Source organism: Barbus barbus, assembly GCF_936440315.1.
Source record: "Barbus barbus genome assembly, chromosome: 47".
Lineage (NCBI taxonomy): Eukaryota > Metazoa > Chordata > Actinopteri > Cypriniformes > Cyprinidae > Barbus > Barbus barbus.
The window spans coordinates 23,962,532-23,982,434 of record NC_136725.1 but is presented as its reverse complement, the minus strand read 5'-3'; the positions used below and the strand labels follow the sequence as shown (position 1 = coordinate 23,982,434).

The window sequence follows — 19,903 nt, the reverse complement described above, 5'->3', positions numbered from 1 at the left end:
TCGGAGCACGTGATTAAACGCTCATGTATGACACACTCTGTGAAGGACCACAAGTAGAATATATCGCTAGACACCATTCACAGTGTGTGCGCTTTTGTGTTGATAAAGATGCGACGCAGCAGTTGAAGAGGAAAAATGCAAGAAGATGGGAGTGAACTTCTTTTGACTTGAGTGGTGTTTTTAGAAAGCCGTTTCATGGAAGAGACGCTGCAAGAGACGCGAGCGCAACAGTCAAACAGTCCATGTTTACACAGAAAAAACAATGGAAAAGCAACGCATTCGAATAAAAAACCTGTAAAGAAACACTACTGTATGTCTGATATCTCATGTTTGCATCATGATGACAGATTGAAAGCTGCGGTTCATTGTTTTTACAGAACATTTATAGTTAATAATAGTCTACTGGTGGTATACCTTCAGTCATTTTTTAAATAACCATGACTTTTGAGAATTTTCAAAGCGTTTTTCTTGTATTATTTCTGTACATTTAATATAAATAATAAAAATGTAAATACAAAGAGAGAAAATCTAAGAAAATCTTCTGCAGTGACTATAAATATTCAATTTTTTTTAAAGTTTAAATTTTGTATTATATATATATATATATATATATATATATATATATTTTTTTTTTTTGTACTTATTAAATCAAATATAAAAACCCCCAAATAAAAACAAGAAACAAGAATAAAGAAAAACAAAAACAACAATAAAAACATATAAAATTAAACTTAAGATTTTTCCTTTGAATTATTTTATATATGATTTTGTTAAGTATTTATTATTTTTATATTTAATTATTAACACACACAAAACTGCATAATATTAAAATATTTTTTTAAATACATGATAAATTTTGTTATATTTATGAATTATTTAGGTATTTATTTTATATTTAATTATTTATACACAAAAATTTGCATAAAATAAAAATGTTTAAAAATACATGAGATATTTGCTATATGTATGATTTAAGTATTTATTTTTATATGTAGTTAATGCAAAAAAAAAAAAAAAAAATTATATATATATATATATATATATATATATATATATATATATATATATATATATATATATATATATATATATATATATATATATATATAAATATATTTTTTAAAATGATCTGTTATATTTATGATTTATTTAAGTATTAATTTTTATATTTAGTTATTAATGCACAAAAATGCATAAAATTGCAAATTGCAAAAAGTGAGGTCAGCAGCTGCATATAAAAGCCAGCGCTGTGATTGGTGCGATTAAGGATGCGGCTTTTGTTAGCATCACCAAATGAGGAAAACCACCACAAGAATGTAAACGCAACACACTTCCACCAGAGGAAAGGAAAACATCAGCATACACTCCTCCATGTCGTCCCAGTTCCTGTGTGTGTGTGTGTGTGTTTGGACTCACAGGCGATCCGGACGTGGGCTTTACGGCTCTTGGTGGTTCCTGCAGAGCTCCAGGCCACACACTGACACCAGAAATCCTCCAGACCGAAGAGCTCCTCCACCTGCTGACGGGTGATCTCGATACTGGCCTCCCGCACCACCAGACCTGCACACACACACATTACGTTTCTGTGAATTGTGGGGACTTTCCATAGACTTCTAGTACTTTTATACTGACCAAACTATATTTTCTATCCCCAACCCTAACCCTAAACCAACCCCTTACAGAAAACCTGTTTGCATTCTTACACACTCTCACACACACACGCACTCTCTCACACACACACACTCTCTCTCACGCTCTCTCACACTCGCTCACACACGCACGCACATACACACATGCACTCTCTCACACTCGCACGCACATACACACACGCACTCTCTCTCACACACACACACACACACACACACACAAGGATGTGCAGTCTAACAGCTCGCACGCGTGACCTCTGCCCGTAATCCAAGTGTTTTCTAAAACAAGCTGATTGTTGTGAAGCCCTCAGGCAGGAATTTCAGCTCCATCCACTTAAAAAGAGAAAGACTGAATGTCCAAGACTGCCGGTCAAGATCGCATGTGTCCGCAACAGAACTCATTTTCTAACTATTTGATTCAAAGCTGTGTTAGTGATTTTAACACACATCTGCTTCACGTACCTATATAATTGTGGTAAAATCAGTGTAATGAATTTCTGTTTAGCTCATAAAAAGTATAAAAATAACAATTATAAATATTTAAAAAATATATTGAATATAATTATGAAAATTACATTCATCATCATCATCATTATTAAAACTAATTTTAACAAATAAATATTCTAAAATAATGCAAAAATTCTTTTTTTTTTTTTTTTTTTTAGATTTATTTTTGCCATTTTTGCCTTTATTATGGCAGGACAGATCAGACATGACAGGAGAGTGGGAGAGATGGGGGGGGTTTCATGTTATAAAGATCAGCTGATGGATCCATGAATATCGGAATTATAGGAAATACGAGTTTCCTAATCGAAATTGGACGTGAATGGCCACTCAAGTCGTATTTACTACCGGGAAATTCTGAAATAATTTTGATACAGAGTTTCCGAGTTGGGCGGGTCATAAACTTTAAACATGGTGGAGGGGACAACCATTGCTGCTGTCAATGCTGTTCTCACAAAAACTACATCACTTTGTCTTGTAGCTAAAGTAGTGTATTTATAGGCTAGATATGAATGAGCATTCGAAGCATATTGTATGTTTTATTAGCATGTATTTGACCGAAATTCCAGAATTTTCAGCAAACTGCATGTATAGCGCGGTGAATGTTTATATGATCGTCAACCAATGGGATGCTACATTTTATTCTTTCTGACATTAAAGCACTTGACAAGCTCGTAATCACGACTTCATAAGTGGGAAATAGGATATTTCCGATAACACGTGAAGGCAGCAATATTCCTCCGTTCTGTCACGTCTCTGCTGGAATCATTCTTTACACTTTACATGCATGTTTTTGGCTGCACTCATAGAAAACTCTGTTCTGTGGCACTCAGAAACACACACGACACTGACGTGTAGAGATCATCATAGGAGCATGATCAAACACACACACACACAGATGGACTGCCAGGATGATTGAGCTGTTTGGACTCTTTCTAGCCGCATTTGGAGTGTCATGGCGGCCCGATCCTGTTTGCTAAACTCCTCTGATTATTGTTCATCTGGCCACTGGATGCTAAACAAATAAATGCGCTCACAGCAGTGGCCTTCAGCGACGCCTCGCATCTACACTTTATGCCTCCAGCCGTATATTTCAAAAGAGAGCCTCGTCTAATCCGATCAGAAACATGACGTATCGCTCTCATGTCTCTCTGGATGAGTGTGTAAGAGGAGACGTTCAGCTGTCGTTCGTGTGTGTGTGTGTGTGTGCGTGTGTTTGTGCGTGCGTGTGCGAGTGTGAGAGTATGTGAGTGAGTGAGTGTGAGTGCGTGTGAGTGTGTGTGTGTGAGTGTGTATGTGTGTGTGCGTGAGTGAGTGAGTATCTGTCTGTCTGTGAGTGTGTGTGTGTGTGTGTGTGTGTGAGAGAGTGTATGTGCGTGAGTGAGTGAGTATCTGTCTGTCTGTGAGTGTGTGTGTGTGTGTGCATGTGTGAGTGTATGTGTGTGCGCGTGAGTGAGTGAGTATCTGTCTGTCTGTGAGTGTGTGTGTGTGTGTGTGTGTGTGTGTGTGAGTGTATGTGTGTGTGCGTGAGTGAGTGAGTATCTGTCTGTCTGTGAGTGTGTGTGTGTGTGTGTGTGTGTGTGTGTGTGTGCATGTGTGTTTGTGAGTGAGTGAGTGAGTGAGTGAGTGAGTGAGTGTGAGTGCGTGTGAGTGAGTGAGTGAGTGAGTGAGTGAGTGAGTGTGAGTGCGTGTGAGTGAGTGAGTGAGTGAGTGAGTGAGTGAGTGAGTGAGTGAGTGAGTGTGTGTGTGTGTGTGTGCATGTGTGTTTGTGAGTGAGTGAGTGAGTGAGTGAGTGAGTGTGAGTGCGTGTGAGTGAGTGAGTGAGTGAGTGAGTGTGAGTGCGTGTGAGTGAGTGAGTGAGTGAGTGAGTGAGTGAGTGAGTGAGTGAGTGAGTGAGGGAGTGAGTGAGGGAGTGAGTGAGTGCGTGCGTGTCGGAGCCCAACGGGCCCCAGAGATGGTTTTTGGGCACAGGTTGTGATTGGTTTGTGTGGCCAGCGGCTCCAGCTCGAGTCGTAAAGCTGCAGTAATCCTCTATGCTAATGTGCTGCACCGCTCTCCTCCATCCAGCTTCTTCTACATACTAATTGCTTGTTGCTTCATCTGCACACATTTAAAAATCACACACGCGCTTGACAAAAAAAAAAAAAAAAACAAGATGACAATGCTTTTAATTTATTTATTTATAAACATACAAAATGCAAATATTTAGAATTTGGTTTAATTTAATCAATGAGATTTAAATGACATGAAATGGAAAAGTGTATTTTTTTCACATAGATTATAAACAAATTATAAAAATATAAAATTCAATAAATTATCATAAATTCTAATTAAAAAATTAATTTCACTATTTCAAGTTAAAAGTTCATGCAGTGTGACAAATTGAAAGTACAGACATCTCTAAATTAGTACAAAATATAAATAATATATATTAACATATCTAAATATAAATTATTATTTGAAAAAAATATATAATTATTATATCCTAGTTATTTTTTTATAATTCTAAAAATATTTTCAAAATTATTACAAAAATGATTATTATTAAAAAATAAAATGTAAATAATTTGACCGAAAATTCGCATGTGATACTACAGGACAAAATGTATGGAATGAATGAATGTATGGAATGAATGTATTGAATGAATGTATGAATGTATGAATGAATGTATGAATGTATGAATGAATGATTGTTCTGTTGTAAATCCTGAAGTGAAACGATCCAGCAGTTATTGTAGTGCACACGTTACATGCTGTAGAAGAAGACAAACAGGCCTGTATTTGCTCTCTAGTTATTTAGCCGCTTATTAGGATTAGGAATCTAGAGCTGGCACTGAAATGACAATTCTAATGCGCTGGATAGAGCTCACATTTCTCACACATTCTTCCTGTCCTCCAAAGCCAACAAGCACTCCAACTCGCCGTTATATTTGCATCAAAACGGCATTATATTGGAAGCTACAATGCAGAAAGGCTTTATTGGAAACGCGGCGTTCATCTGCGACCAAATTATTCCCGAGGCCGTCATTCAACTCCTCACAAACTCATTTCAGATGCTCACGGACGACACATCAAAGTCTGGCCTGGAAACCATGGCATGAGGAGCGTCGTGAAGCGGTTTGATTGAGGCAGAGGCCCGTGGGAACGGCTGCTCAGTGACCGCAGCGCGATTGACCCTGTTTATGAGCCACTATCAGCTTCAATAATTAAAGCCTGTGTGATGCTGGAGCTTCAGCCCAGAGAAATACTGTACTGTCCTGTTTTAAATCATTCAATTGTTTTGAATATGGCAAATAATAAACAATAGTGTTATAATATTTTATCATAGATTTTTTTTGTATTGTAAATATTATATAATTTTATACAATTATTATATAATTGTTTAAAGTTTTAATATTTAAAAAATATATATTTTCTTTTTTTTACTGTATATTATAGGAATTGATGACTGATTGCACTTATTAGAAAAACATTTAAATTCTTGATGAAGGAATTCTAGATTAAATTATAAATTTAAGTAAAATGTATATAAATTTAAAATATAAATCATAAATTATATCTAAAAATAAAAATGTAAAATATATTTTTTACATTTTATATTTTAAAATACTTATTAAATTTAACATAATTGTATACTTTTTACAATAAATTATATTATATTTATAAAATAAATTATTAGAAATAATATACAATTCTAAATTGCTATTAAAAAATCAATTAGGTAAATTATTATAAAATATTAAAAACTATTATGGTTTTAAAAATAAACTAAAACTTATACAATATTTAAATGTAAAATAATGTTGAATTTGTAGATATACATTATATATTTTTTTTAATATAATTGTATCATTTAAATTTATTAAATAATATAATTTTATAATTCATATCTGAGAAAAACAAATAAATTAGAAATAATATGTAATTATAAATAAAACTAAATACTGATTTTAAAAAGTAAAAGTTAATTTAATATAAATATAAAACCATTATATAAAAATTACATAAATATTATACAACACAAATTTTCACAATATATATAATGTCAGTTAAATTCACATTTATATATCAGCTATCATACTGATTCTCAATCTTCACATAAAACGACATGACATAAAAAAATTATTGGCTAGTGAACTGAAAACGGTGGACTAAAAAACTGCAACAAATACAGACTTTATGAGCACCAATCAAGCATCTGGCTGAACGATGACCTCAAAATCCTGTCATTACGCAGCGGGTGACTCCAGTACGCCACGCTCTTATTACCGCAGAAATGATGATGAAATAATTTTCCTGCCTGTCATACATTACGTCTCCTGTGTATGACACGATGCATTATTGATCAGGGCTCTGGTTCTCCTGTATCGATCTGCTGGAGATGGACAGCTGGATCAGGCCGAGGGTGTATGGCAAGCCGTTTTGCCACTTTTTGCGACTTTTATTCCTTCTCAGGATATTAATTCTTGATATCAGGAATTCGATTTCTACTAGTAACAATGGCTATTTTTGAAATCAGCAATTACATTTCCACTAGTAACAATGTTAATTCTTGATATCAACAATTCAATTTTCACTAGTTAAAATGCTAATTCTTGATATCAAGAATTAAATTGTTGATATCTGTAATTGTATTTTCACTAGTTAAATGAATATCAAGAATTAATTTCTTACTAGTTGAAATTCCAATTTCACATCAGAAATGCAATTCTTACTAGTAAAAATGTCTATTCTTGATATCAAGAACTAAATTGTAGATATCAGAAATTACCCTCCCAATTGTTGATATCAAGTATTAACATTGTTACTAGTGGAAATGTAATTGCTCTTATCAAAAGTAGCCATCGTTACTAGTAGAAATCTAATTCCTGATATCAAGAATTAGCATTTTAACTAGTAAAAATTGAATTGTTGATATCAAGAATTCATATCCTGAGAAGAAATAAGTCAAAACGGCTTGCCACAGAGGGCGTCTCGATCATCACTCAGCTCTGTGGTGTGTGTTACACATAATGAACTCAGCCGGCTGTGAGAGGAGATTAACGGTCAGACGCTCCTCACCTGACCTCTGCTGCCCTTCATCTGATGCTGGCCCTGTTTACGTCTTCTTATCACAAGCACTTTATTTTACAGTCCTGCTCCACATACTATGTAGCTACCTTATATTCCAAGAACTTTCTTAGGTAGGTACACTGTACACTGTTTTATATATATATATATATATATATATATATATATATATATATATATATATATATATATATATATATATATAATTATTTAACTTATATATTATAATGTAATACAATTTTATATTAATTATATTATATACATGGATATTTTATTATTAAATTCAAAATGCATATAAAATATTGCTTATTTTTTCTATTTTTATTGTTATATATAGCATTCTTATATATACTTATTCCAGCCAAATCAGACGATATCTGGACAGCACTTGCTGGATTAAACCTTCACATGATGAGGCAGTTCACACGACACCGACGCTGCTGGCAAAAGAAATGAAATCGAAGCGTTCCTATTTACTCCTGGTGGCCGTTTTGTGTGGCAAGCAACATAATTAAACACGGCGGGTGAGAAACACGTGACTCGGAAAGAAACAAATCGACTGCCATCCATCTTGTGTCGCTCCTAAGTGCCATGGCTCACGGATGAAACCAGCCCACACCCATCGCAATCATTCAGACACTATAAATAGACGCGATCCCGAACGGCCCATCAGTAATGCGAGTTGTGAGGCGCGGATGAGTGTTTAAGAGGCCGGATCGATAGGAGAACATTTGAGTAGGTGTTTCTCCTCAAAGCGACTCCATTGGCTTCCAGAGAAATCCATTTGCAGCAAGCTAATGATCTGAGCTCGGCCTCCGCAGTAAGCCAACTCTTTCTTTATTTATTTTGGGGACAGCAGGCTGGAGCCACGCAGCTCTGCACAAAATGTCTTTTAATCTGCCTCTCTGACCAAACACAAGAAGAAAAGCAGCGCGAGAGACACACACACAGAGAGAGAGAGAGAGATTGTGACCATCAGATCAGGTTTCCATCAGCTCAAATAGCTATTGACCAGCCAGAGCAACTTCTATCTGCGGCTCTATTCTGTCAGTCAGGAGAAATTAGAGAGGAGAGGAGCAGCACTATTCCTGCTCTTTATGACCAACTACAGCGCAGTTACGTTTTTAAAATACTTTCTCTTCTGACTCATTTAATCAAACTGTCAAGATGTTTAAGATGAAGTGACTGAAATTTGTTTTTTTTCTCCAATTTACATAAAGTGAAACTATTACTAAATGACTAAATGATAGACACTTGAAATATTACATTTTATATACACACATTGTATAACATACAATATAAAATTATATATATATATATATATATATATATATATATATATATATATATATATATATATATATATATATATATATATATATATATATATATATATATATATATATATACACACATACACATATATACATACACATATACATACATACATATATATACACATACACATATATATACACACACACATAAACCATCCATAACTTTAATATGATATAATTAATTATAATATATTCATCATTATTTATTATTAAAACATACATACAAATATTAATATTAAATATTACAACATTGTTTATTTAATGTTTTACATCTTTATTAACTAATAATAATAATAAAATATAATAATTCATTAAAATTTACATTTACATCTTATTAAGCAGATATAATATGCTCATGATCATTTAATTTATTATTAAACTAAAAATGTAACAGAAATATTAATATTAAATAGTGAATTTTTTTGTAACTTGTCTATTTTTTATATATACAAATGCATTTTTGTAATAAATTTTATTTATTAATACTTCATTTATGATTATTTATTTGATTAAAATGAAAATATAAACAAAATATTAAATAATAAAATATTGTATTTATTATATAAACTTAATTATAATATTAATCACAATATATTGTTTATATTTATATATTTTTATTATTAAAATTGAAGAATACATATTCTTTTTTTTTTTTTTTTTTTTTTTATGAAATAAAACAGTAGGCCGTATACAGTATGCTAGTAATGAGATTCAGTTTTTCTCTCTTCCTCTTCCATTCAGAAGCCTGGCTCTGGAGTGATTCAGTCTATGTGAGACGTGGACTCATGGAGTTTCATATTTGCGCTCTCAGCACACAAACTCCTCTGACATTCAGGGACGAGGGACGATACTCAGCGTTAACCTCATCTTCGTCAAAGTCACAGCTAAGAAAACCGTCGACAGGATGATTGAAAATCAGTTTGCTGCGAGCTTTAAACTCAAACCCCAATACACAGATGAAGATTTATTTCCATTCCATTCAATCTGCATGTCTGTTCGATGTGTGTTATTGTGTGTGTGAAGTTTTTGCAGGTTCCTCAGTGAATCACAATGGTCAGTGTGTGAGAGAATCAAACACCCCGAGGGTCTGGAGCCATTACAGACGACACGGCTGCTTTGATTGGCTGCATTCAGCTGCCAAAAGAGGGAAATTGAGTTGTCGCCGCGAGCGCTCAGGTAGCAATCTCGCTCTCTGGCGTTCAGTGCCGCGTCCCTATTGAACGGCTGGATATTAAATCCCTCCGGACACACACACACACACCAGCATTGTCCAGCACCTCATTTCCAGCCCAACATCACTCCCATCCTCCTCAGGATTCAATAAACGGAGAATTCAAACACAAACCGGCCTGAGAGTCGAAGCACAGCAGCTGCGGGTTTACATGACAATAAACTACAAATTCAGAACGAACTAAATCCAGTAACAACTAAACAATGTGCCAAATTGGGTAATTGTTTACGGCATCAATTTCACATTTTGAAACACTTACTCTGGAAATTAGTTAGTTTTGCAAAACTTTCAGCTTGTCTTTTAGATTACAATGTGTTAGTCTCTCTTTTTTTTTTTTTTTTTTTTTTATAAGCAAAACTGCATAAAAAGGACCGTTTACAAACCAAACTGGACTGACAACTCTGTTCTGTTAAAAAATAAATAAATAACACCACCATTTCATTTTGTAGTAATTAATACATTAAATAAACACATACTTTCATAACAACAAACTAGAAAATCATAAAAAATGTATAAATAATAAATCAAAATATATAACTGTATTTACTATAGTTACAAACCAGACCAGGCTGACAACAACAGTAAATATATAACAAATAAAAAATATATGTGTGTGTGTGTGTGTGTGTGTGTGTGTGTGTGTGCACCTGGTATTCATCACGTCCTGGGGACCAAATGTCCCCACAAGGATAGTAATACCAGTAAATCTTAATCTTGTGGGGACATTTTTTGGTCCCCATGAGGAAACAAGCTTATAAATCATACAGCATAAAGTTTTTTGAAAATCTAAAAATGCAGCATGTTTCCTGTGAGGGCTAAGTTTAGGTGTAGGGTTGGTGTAGGGCAATAGCACATACAGATTGTACAGTATAAAAACCATTACGCCTATGGAGAGTCCCCATAAAACATGGAAACCCAACATGTGTGTGTGTGTGTGTGTGTGTGTGTGTGTGTGAAAAAGTGTTGGCCCCCTTCCTGATTTTTTTATTTTTTTGCATGTTTGTCACACTTTAATGTTTCAGATCATCAAACAAATTTAAATATTAATCAAAGATAACACAAGTAAACACAACATGCAGTTTTTAAATGAAGGGTTTTTTTATAAAGGGAAAACAAAATCCAAACCCACATGGCCCTGTGTGAAAGATTTTGTCAAAGTCAAAGTCCTGACCTGAATCCTATTGAGATGCTGTGGCATGACCTTAAAAAGGCGGTTCATGCTCGAAAACCCTCCAATGTGGCTGAATTACAACAATTCTGCCAAGATGAGTGGACCATTCCTCCACAGCGCTGTAACAGAATCATTGCAAGTTATCGCAAACGCTTGATTGCAGTTGTTGCTGCTAAGGGTGGCCCAACCAGTTATTAGGTTTAGGGGGCAAGAACTTTTTCACACAGGGCCATGTGGGTTTGCATTTAGTTTTCCCTTCATAAGAAAAAACTTAATTCAAAAACTGCATGTTGTGTTTACTTGTGTTATCTTTGATTAATATTTAAATTTGTTTGATCTGAAACATTAAAGTGTGACAAACATGCAAAAAAAAAAAAAAAAATCAGGAAGGGGGCCAACACTTTTTCACACGTGAATATATATATATATATATATATATATATATATATATATATATATATATATATATATATATATACACGTAACTTTGAAAAATAAAGAAAACATTATATATAATAAATATATTTAAAATATACTTTAAAAATGTTCATTTATTTAATGTGTATTGTGTAAATTATGTGTAAATTGTGTGAAACCTGTTTTTAAGTAAAACTCTTTACTGCATTTACAATCAAACCTGACTGGCAACTGTATTCTGTTCAAAATAAATTAATAAACATGAAAAACATTAAAGATTTGTAATAATAATCTTAGAATATTTTAATAATAAATTAATTTCAATACAAAAAAATACCATAATTAATAAAACATAATAGATAATAATAATAATAATATATAATAGGAGACATATACAAAATACTGTGTGTTATTTCAAATATATCATTATATCTGTATATCATTTTTTTCCCCTGTTGTAAAATGTAGAGAATGGAGCAAAATAGTGGTTCAGTTGTAGAAGTGCCAGCGGCTCGTGATTCGCTGAATGTCGTCATCACAGGAAACAGAGGCGATAAAGAAACGGACAAAACACGCTAAAATGAGCTGAGAGACGCTGAACTCTTCAGAGCAACAGAAGTACAGATGAGACACAAACGAGATAGAGGAGTTGAAAGCGAGCTCCTGAAGCGCTCTGGAACTGCAGAGAGAAGCTCCAGATCCCACGAGTGATTGTTACCAAGGGTTCGAGTGAAACAAGTGTGTCAGACAGAAGATCTGGGCATCAAAACTCCTAATGATGTCCATGTCCCAAACAAACCCTTTCTATGGAGAGTTTACGGCCGTCTCTGTGTGGCCCTCGCAGTTTAACAAGGTTGAGGAATTCCACTCTCATTACAAGCTGGAGGAAGGTGGGGGGCGCCATAAAAAGTCTCCTCTGAATTATTCATTTGCTTGATTTTCTGACTTTAAGACCCGACCGCCCGAGGGACGAGAGCTGCTGTGCATGCAAGGCCTTCACATTCATATCTGTGTGCTTTCCTCTTTACCCCATCCCAAAACACCCCCACTGGTACAGAAATGAGTTTACAAACTGAACTGACAACTGTATTCGGTTAAATAAATAAACTTATTATATACGCCATCTCATTTCATCATAATATTTTAATAATAAATATATAAAATAAATTTATATAACTTTTTAAATGAAATAAATATTTATAATCAAATATTTAATAAATACATATGATTTTTACAAAATGTAAACATTTATATTGTTATGAAGTATTATAATATTATATTATGTAATTTTATATCAATATTTCTAGGTAATTATTATTTATTATATATTTATTACTTTTTATATGTATTATATTATTATTTAAAACGTATTATATATTCATTCGAGTATTTGTTTTTATTAACAATTAATATACTAGTAATATATGTACTTTGTTAATACATTATTAAAATATTATATACAGCATCTCATCTTAATATATACATTAAATAAACGTATACTTAATTTGTTTTTTAATTAAAGAAAATTAAATAAGGAATAATAAAATACATAAATATGTATTATTAAAAACATTCATATTTACTTTGTCATTTAGCAGATGCTTTTATCCAAAGCAACTTACAACTGAGGACAATAGAAGCAATCAAAACCAACAAGAGAGCAATGATACACAAGTGCTGTAACAAGCCTCAGTTAGCTTAACACAGTTCTTTTTTTAATTATATAATAAATAAAAAGAAAACATATAGAATAGAAAAAGAACAGAGCAAGCTAGTGTTAGAGGCCTTTTTTGCTTTTTGTTAATTGTATAATAAATAAGAATAAAACAAATAGATAGAATACAAAAAGAACAGAGAAGCTAGTGCCTTTTTTGCTTTTTGTTAATTGTATAATAAATAAGAATAAAACAAATAGATAGAATACAAAAAGAACAGAGAAGCTAGTGTTAGTAGTTTTTGTTTTTTAAGAGAACAATAGTGCTAGAGTTCGAGGGTCAAATAAAGATGGAAGAGATGTGTTTTGGGCTGATTCTTGAACATGGCTAAGGACTCAGCTGCTCAGATCCAGTTGATCAGGTCATTTCACCAGGAGGGAACATTTAATGTAAAAGTCTGAGAAAGTGATTTTGTGCCTCTTTGGGATGAACAATAAAGCAATGTTCACTTGCAGAACATAAAATAAAATATTAAACTATTTTTAAAAGATTTATAATACAAATATATATTTTTATATAATTATGCTACAGGAAATATATAAATGTATATAATTAATATCCAAACACTAACCCGAGGCCTCATCCACGCGCTCCTCCACCGTGTGCTCCTTCTGATGAACCCACTCGCTGTTGCACTTGAAGTAGATCTGCGTGGCCGGCGTGGCTTTGCAGTCCAGGTTAACGGGCTTGTTCTTGACGATGTACGCCTCCTCCGGCTCCATCAAGAAGTGCGGGAGCGGCTCGGGCGGGTCCGAGGGGAACGTCTCCGGGAGCTCACCCAATCCCAGATAGTCGTCATCTACAGAGATAGGAGATGAGAAGAGAAGGAGTGAGTGTTTTATAGAGCATGTTCATATACATGTGTTTGCCTGCGAGGCTGTGAGCTACTGTTCGCGACAGCTAAAGAGAAACAGACCCAGACGCTCGTCATGGAGAGACTGTAATCACATGCAGCTTGTGCATGCAAGCAAAGAAATATATTCCAACATTTCACTTCTGCTCTTGCTTATGAACCAATCCAGCGTATACTTTAAACCTGTCACTGTGCACTAAAAACATTTAAAAATTAACTGTACCTCAATTGTAAGTTGCTTTGGATAGAAAATATCTGCTGAATGAATAAAAGTAACTGGATGGATGGATTGAAAGACAGAAAGGTAGATAGTCGGATATATAGACATTCAGACAAAAAAGACATAGATGGATAGATAGTCAGATAGCTAGATAGATTGACAGCAGGATAGATAAACAATCAGACCGACCGACAGAGAGACAGACAGACAGACAGACAGACAGACAGACAGATAGATAGATAATAGTTGAATAGATGGACAGACAGACAGAGTCGGATAGACAGACAATCAGACAGATAGATATTTGGATAGATTGACAGAGAGATAAATAGTTGGATAGACAGATGTGCAATTCAGTAAATTCGTTGCCCCGTCATTTCCATTAAACTTCAACGTGTTGAAGGCAATTCATTCAATTTCAAACTCTATATACTTATACTTATGTATCTTATACTTATGAATCATGTTGTACGTATTTGATCTTGTATGGTTAGAAGCGTCATGTACTTGCATACAGTATGTTTGGTGCCTTAGACTAAATGTGTGAGTTTTCATTTCCCACAAACCTGCGGCTGTCTTCTTCAGCCGAGGCAATCTGGTTTATTTAATTCCACAGATATTTGTCTGCAGACGGGTAACCGTCCTCTGTAATTACGCCTGGCTTTCATCAGTCCTGCCTCACCTTGCCTCACCGGTGTCTTCCTCATCAAACACAAACCTATATTTATCTGATGCTGGCAGAGCGACGGGGCTCATGGAGAAAAGTCAACAGGAAGAGGCAATCCACATTCCCTTTGAGGACAATGAAACCGCGCTCGAGACGGACTGGGCTCTATACGTCCCGTGTTTGCCGGTCGCGTTCTAATATCTGCCCTCTGACTCCATGTCTCTCCACGAGAGGGAAGCGCAGAGGCGTTTGTCACCTGCAAATACACTTTCTATTCTTAACACCCGGCTACCAGACATCCATTATTTACACAAGAGGAGAATGAATCCGGAGCGAGAGACAGATTTCTGGCCACACCTCTGCACCCTCGGCCGAGCCGCGTCTCACCACACCTGTACGCTCTTAAAAATAAAGCTTCTTCAGGCATCAATGGTTCTATGAAGAACCTTAAACATCCATGGAACCTTTCAAATGCAGAAAAGGTTCTTTATAGTCGAAAAAGGTTCTTTAGATTAAGTCAAACATTTATTCTGTCTTTATACAAAGCATTCTGTTGCAGCTGAATAACATGAGCAACACTTAGGCCTACAAGAGGAACTTTTGCTATGCTTTTAACAAAAATACCACAGCAAAAACAACTAGACTTATATAAATTTCAAATATTAAAGTGTTAAGTGGCAAGTAAACAGTCTGTAATAAAATAGGAACAAATAAATCAATTAGCAATAGCATAAATAAATACAGCTGAACCAAATTTCAGGCACAGAAACTACTTAAAATTTTAAAAACACTGCATAGTTTTCTTTTCATAAATAAATATAGATTTAAGTTATTAAAGATATTCAGTCATACGGAGCCCCTAAGTTCTCTTGCAAAGATGTTTGCGTTCCCTCGAGAGAACGCAAAGTTTTGCGAGGGAACGCAAACATCTTTGCGAGAGAACGCAAAAGATTTGAAAAATATTTTTTCCTCCCACCCCAAATTTTTTTCACCCACCCCGAAATCTTTCCACCACCATGAGCTCTAAGGGGCTCCGTACAGTCAAGATCAGTGAATGATTTTCTTTTGATTTTTGATTAACATTAATAACAGGCAGTGCATTAATAACTGGCCCGGAACAACCTTTTCTGCAGTGAAATGCACACAAAAAGGTGCAAGTTCTTTCCGTTCATGCACTTAGATCATTTTAAAGCACATTAAAATGAAAACGCAGGAATCGTTAAGCAGAATCGAAATGCACGCATCATATCGAATACCCGGTTCTTGGAAATTTGGAACCAGTTCTAAAATGAAACTAGTTTTCTGTACCCAACCCTACCGCCCTTCAGACCTTGTCAGAGAGCAGCATTGACATCACATCAATATCAGCCGCAATGTAACAGGCCCATGTCTGAGTGTTAGGGGAACGAGGAGATGGAGGTGAACGGGTAAGACTGCATTAGCACATAGAGCCCCAGGGGATTCTGGGTAGAGTGCAGCAGCTTTCCATCACGTGTAGGTCTTAAATCACACCTGCCCCGTCACTGGCCTCTAATCACCTGCTAATTGAAGGGGAGCCGTAACCTTGGCTTGACCCTCCACATGGGTCACCTGACACATCTGAGCATGCATGAATGGAAAGTTCAATTTTTTAAATTTTCAAAAACTGTAACCACAATTAAACATTTAACAATGACACTGTAATGTGTGCAAGCGGCTATATGGTTGCAAGTGTGTTCTGGATGGTTGCTAGGGTGCTCTGAGTGGTTGTTAGGTGTTTTCTTCCTGTCTGGAGTGAAAAGAGTCCTACATCCTCAAGTATATGTGATCTTCTGGTTCTAATGTGTTCTAGGTGGTTACTATTTGCAATCAGTGCTGGGTAGTAGCTAATTACACTTGATTCCAAAAATCAAGTACTTGTAATTAGAGTATATTACATTTTATAATGCTTAATAATCATAATACAGTTACTTATTCATGAATTACAGGGCTCCAAACTGCGACTAAAATGGTCGCATTTGCGACCAAAAATATTAATTTGCGAGTGAAGTTTTTGCTGAGGTCGCCACTGGCGACTATATATAATTTGCATGAAAGGACTTTTTTCCCGATTGTTTTGCGCTCACATCTTTTGTTATGTTCACGTATTAAACTTACATAAGACGATGCGCATCAAAGTTTTACTGGAAAAGAGTTTCAAACAGTCCTCGTCTCTGCCGCACACAGTCTGCTGAACGCAGTGAGAGAGACCTGAAAGGGCCTGTTTACACCTGCTCACTTCATGCATTTTCTCTGATCAGATATCTATATGATTTGTTAAAACGTTTCCCCATTTACACTTGGCCACATAAATGTGTCTTCGCAAAACGGATATAAATCCGTTCTTCAATTCCCGCTTCATATGCAAATATAAGTTCACGTCAATGAAAGCAATGGATAATTTTATTAATTATCAGCTAATTTCAATATCAAGAGAGCGCGGCATCAGCACTGGAAAGATAGGCTAGTCTCGCTACTTTTAATGAAGAAGTTTGTGTGTTGAGCGTCTGCGACTTACTTTCAGGTTCATTCAGTTTGCGCGTCGCTTGCTGAAGAAATACTCCGCTACTCATCCGCGGTGATGCGTGTTGCATTGCGCTGTCATATCTGACTATAACATGCCATATAGCCTATAAAACGCTCTCACACGTCTATTATTTTAATATTATGGGAGGAGTAAAATTACCATATGTGGTTTCAACAACCAGATGCATTTACACTTGTCCGGTTTCGCCCAGACCTCCTCCTGAAGTGGTTCGAGCGATTGGATTTATATCCGTCTCGAATGCGTTTTGGACAGCTTTGTGCTGTCTTACTTTTTAATAAACAAAGTATCAGCTTTAAAATGCTATGAAATTCAAATGATGCGGTTTGGGTGCTCTTTAATGCGGACCACAAGCGCACACTTTCGGTAATATAAACACCAGTACCCCGCGTCCACACGGTCCGTGTATGCGTCCGGATCGCGCGAGCGGAGAGTATCGCACTTAATGCTCAGGCGCGATCTCTTTAGCACCTCAGTTAAAGCAGCAAGTGAACCCATTATATATTTCGATTTACTACTATAGTATGAAATGAACATGATCAAAAGGTAGGCAATAAGAAAGCCTATAGTACAACTTACTGAAATGTTTTATGGAAAATCTCATTCAGTGTTTCAAACTGAGGAAATGTATAAAGCTTGTAATCATTGCATTGTAATACATTTACCTCAGAATAACCACTCAGTGTCCATAAACTCATCAGTCAACTAGAAAAATAACTATAAAGAGGAGCATTTTGCTATTTTTATGCGCTGTTGCATATTAATATTTTTACTTATTCTGTTGTACATGATTCAACTCCTCCTATAAAATTGCATTTTACTAATGAAGAAAAACAGACTGAATGTGTGAAAGACGTGACAACATTTATAGGATGCACTGCACTCAGTTGCCAAGTGATGCTTATGGTCCATGATATTGGTACAGATTCTGTGTAACCAACAATTCTTTGTGACTGTATATTTCAAGTTGTAAAAGACATTTAGTTCACACTTTAAGTGAACCTTAGTCCCCCGGTCGACCTGATCATCTACAAGATGGATTAAAATGCTGATAAAGCCTAGAAAAGATAAGACAAACACATGACAAAATGATTGAAATGTTAAAATAGGGGGGAAAAATAAAATGATAATAATAAAATAAACCACTTTTATTTTGTGGCACCTAAAAAAATTATTTGGCGCCTAAGTTTTTCTTTTATAGGAGCCAATGGCTCCTTACTCGATTTTTTTGTCTGGAGCCCTGAATTACATAAATTTTATGGATATACAATAAACCCAGTTTGAGAAACCCTGGTTTAATGTAATGTTTAATGCATTTTATGATGCAGAAATCAAAACTTTTTATATCACAATGGTATACTTAATGGTAAGCTTAACAAGTTAAACTAATCTAAAATAGGCCTACATTACCTAAAATGAATAACCTAGATTACGTTACTAACTACAGTTTCCATCATGTAATCTGTAATCAGTAATGGACAACAATTTCTAAGTAATCTACCCAGCTACCCAGAAGTGTGTTCTGGATGGTTTCTTTGTATTTTCTTCCTGTCTGGAGTGAAGAGTCCTACACCCTTAAGTATCTGTGATCTTCTGGTTCTTAAACATGCATATGTGAGATTTTCCCACCTATTTTATCGTCCAGCAGATGAAAACCATAAATCAGATTCACGTTTACCAGTGATTTACCTCTCCACTTTGAGTCTGGGCCTAACGCTTTTAACCGTGGTAAAATCACTGTAACAGACAGCCTCTCGGGGCTTATTGCTTTTGGTCTATGAATGCTTATTGGATCTCTTTAACAAAAATGAAAACACATGGTGCTGTACTTTAAAAAAAACTGGGACGGGACATTAACATTCGGTCTCTATTATAGGGCAGAGAGACACAGCGCACCACAACAACACAGGAAAAGCATTCAGAGAGCTTCCCATTGGACGGTATCTGAGCAAACCAGGGCAGGTTTATCAGCTCGACAATTATCTATGGACCAGAACCACGACCCGGTGCGACTGCCAACCCTGCCGAGCACGATCGCTATCTCAGTCACACACACATGCATCCAAACACACACTTGAACATTTCTTGAACGCTGCCCTCGTGCCAAACCACTGACAGTCATGTAAGCCTCGCAGAGACCGAGACGTCCCAGACTCCTCCTGCCAGCGCTCCAGACCTTGACCCAAAAACGGCCTCCTAGAACGGAGGAAACTCGTGGAGCCTCGCTATCAGTGTCTCGCGGCAGGCCTGAGAGATCAGACGGAGGCATGAAAGGCTTCAGCGTGCCGTCTCCGCATGCGATCTCCAATTCATCAACCTCCACAGCAGCAGAAATAATGAATAAAAGAGGCTTTCTGGTGAAAAAGCGTACGAGAAATGGAAAAACATGACAACGCCAACAAGCCCCCACTGATTCGCAGATCTCTAGTGGACAAAAGAGAGAGAAAACAGTTCACACTCACTCCTGCGTCAAACACAAGACATAATGCAGCACATGCTGCGTCCATCA

At 35.5% G+C, this 19,903-nt stretch overlaps 1 protein-coding gene across 2 annotated transcripts in view; it reads right to left on the bottom strand.

Moving 5' to 3' along the window:
• The window catches only part of LOC306865668 (netrin receptor UNC5C-like), a 217,004-nt gene that overhangs the window by 101,486 nt on the left and 95,615 nt on the right, over positions 1–19,903 (bottom strand). For both annotated transcript variants that reach the window (XM_079410411.1, XM_079410412.1), the window contains exons 2-3: positions 13,663–13,890; positions 1,417–1,560 (exon numbers count right to left, since the gene is read on the bottom strand). In XM_079410411.1, the coding sequence (XP_079266537.1) occupies positions 1,417–1,560; positions 13,663–13,890 (372 nt within the window). The remainder of the gene's footprint in view (positions 1–1,416; positions 1,561–13,662; positions 13,891–19,903) is intronic.